Source organism: Bombus pyrosoma, linkage group LG14 (assembly GCF_014825855.1).
Source record: "Bombus pyrosoma isolate SC7728 linkage group LG14, ASM1482585v1, whole genome shotgun sequence".
Lineage (NCBI taxonomy): Eukaryota > Metazoa > Arthropoda > Insecta > Hymenoptera > Apidae > Bombus > Bombus pyrosoma.
The window spans coordinates 2,573,540-2,575,615 of NC_057783.1; the positions used below are offsets into that span (position 1 = coordinate 2,573,540).

The 2,076-nt window shown below is 33.8% G+C and overlaps 1 protein-coding gene across 1 annotated transcript; it reads left to right on the top strand.

Moving 5' to 3' along the window:
- Positions 1 to 14: 14 nt before the first annotated feature.
- On the top strand, positions 15 to 1,402 carry LOC122574561 (facilitated trehalose transporter Tret1-2 homolog). The gene has a single exon (XM_043742266.1). It carries the CDS (start codon positions 405 to 407, stop codon positions 1,020 to 1,022), a length of 618 nt encoding a protein of 205 aa, XP_043598201.1. The 5' UTR covers positions 15 to 404; the 3' UTR covers positions 1,023 to 1,402.
- Positions 1,403 to 2,076: the final 674 nt, after the last annotated feature.

Sequence of the window (2,076 nt, forward strand, 5' to 3'; positions counted from 1 at the left end):
AAATACACACAGAACCCACAAGCGAATTACACCAACCATCCACAAGCGGAATACAGCCACAATCCACGCGCGAAATACACACAGAACCCACAAGCGAAATACAGCCACAATCCACAAGCGAAGTACACACACAATCCGCAAGAGAATTACAACAACCATCCACAAGCGAAATACACACAGAACCCACAAGCGAATTACATCAACCATCCACAAGCGGAATACAGCCACAATCCACGCGCGAAATACACACAGAACCCACAAGCGAAATACACCCAGAATCCACAAGAGAAACATACCCACGATTCAGGAGAGTATTACACTATCTAAATATAGTCACTAAATATACTTGGTCAACCAAGCTGCGAGAAATACTAGAACCAAGCAACAGGAACGCTTTGTTAATCATGCTTGGCTTGATCATGGCACAACAATTCAGCGGAAACTTCATCACCATGCAGTATCTGAATGTGTTGTTTAGCAAAATACCGATCAGTATCGGACCAAACGTAGCGACGCTGATGGTCCTGTCTGTCGGCCTTATAACTAGCAGTTTAATCAGCTTAATAGTTGAATGTCTTAAAAGAAGAGAACTTTTGATTCTGTCTGGGTTCGGAACGTGTTTGACATTGTGCATTTTAGGAATTTACCTTCTCTTAGATCAACAAAAATTTGACGTTTCCAACGCCTCTATTTTACCAGTTATCGACCTAATTATATATCAAATAATGTATCAAATTGGCTTAGGTACGTTACCCAATCTTCTCCTATGCGAGTTATTTCCTGCGGAACTAAAACGCATTGTTGGTCCCATCATTGTGATTTTCGATGGTATAATTGGTTTTATGGTGCCGAAACTGTATCAAGGAATTACCAATACTGATGGATTGTCTGCGATTTACATTGTCTTCGCGGCAGTAAGCAGTTCGGTATTTCTGATGCTGTTCATATATATACCAGAAACGAAAGGAAAAACATATCGCGAGATTGAAGCGCTTCTACTTAAAACATATTTGAGTTCATAGAATGAAGAAGTTAGAACCGATGAAATGCATATTCGTACAATATGACAGGAGAAATTGCACCGTACGTCCGTGGCTCGGTGTTTACTTACTCGGAATATTTTATTTCCCATTTTTATTAGTATAACGATAAAGATCTACAATTTTATCACGATATGCAAGTTTTGTAGTAACGTAGTTTTATTCGTTTGTACGTGTAATTTTAGAAATATGTCTAACAAAGATGATGGTCATTTACAAACATGTACATCGTATAAACTGACTTGCATTGATCTTAGAGGAACACATGCTTTCAAACTAAACATTTTATCCATTTCATAACACGAAAAATGTAACAATATCAATTAACTGGAGATAATTGAACAACAGTTGGTAAAAGTAAGAAAAGTAATATATTATAGAATGACAAGGTGACATAATACTGACAAGAACAATTTTTTACATCTCAGCTGTTATCTATGCTGTTATTTTTTTACAATATATAACACATGTATATCACATATATGTCTATCACATATATGTATATCACACATACATATGTTAATATTGTTACAATAAACAGCAAGCATGCTGAAAAAGTCGGTAATTATGTTAAAAATAGTATAATCTAATCAACATAACACATTGTTAATAAGTAGTTATATTAACATTGTGTTTGTCGTTGGTAAGCATATGTATATACATATACAATTATATATGTGTAAGACATGGTCTTTTCGGCGTTATATTATCATTATTACTGAAAATATTTGAATATGTTAGTTCGATTATTATAGTAATTACTGTAGCATAACACAGTCATAAATATCTAGCCTCGTCTAACGGGAATTCTATCGAACTGTTGAATGTTATTTTCCGTAAATTATGGCTATAATAATAGTGTTCACTTCCAAAATTTATAATATTTCCGACTTTTAATATACGATAATTTACGCGAAAAATTAAATATCGATAATTTTATAAAGTTTTGTGTTATAACAATTATATATTTATTGTATATCTTTTAAATAAATATATTCCTGATTAAAAACCTACAATCAACACGAAGTTGCTATCT

Excerpts from the sequence above, each read along its gene's own strand:
- LOC122574561 (XM_043742266.1), top strand. The coding sequence starts at position 405 with ATGCTTGGCTTGATCATGGCACAACAATTCAGCGGAAACTTCATCACC.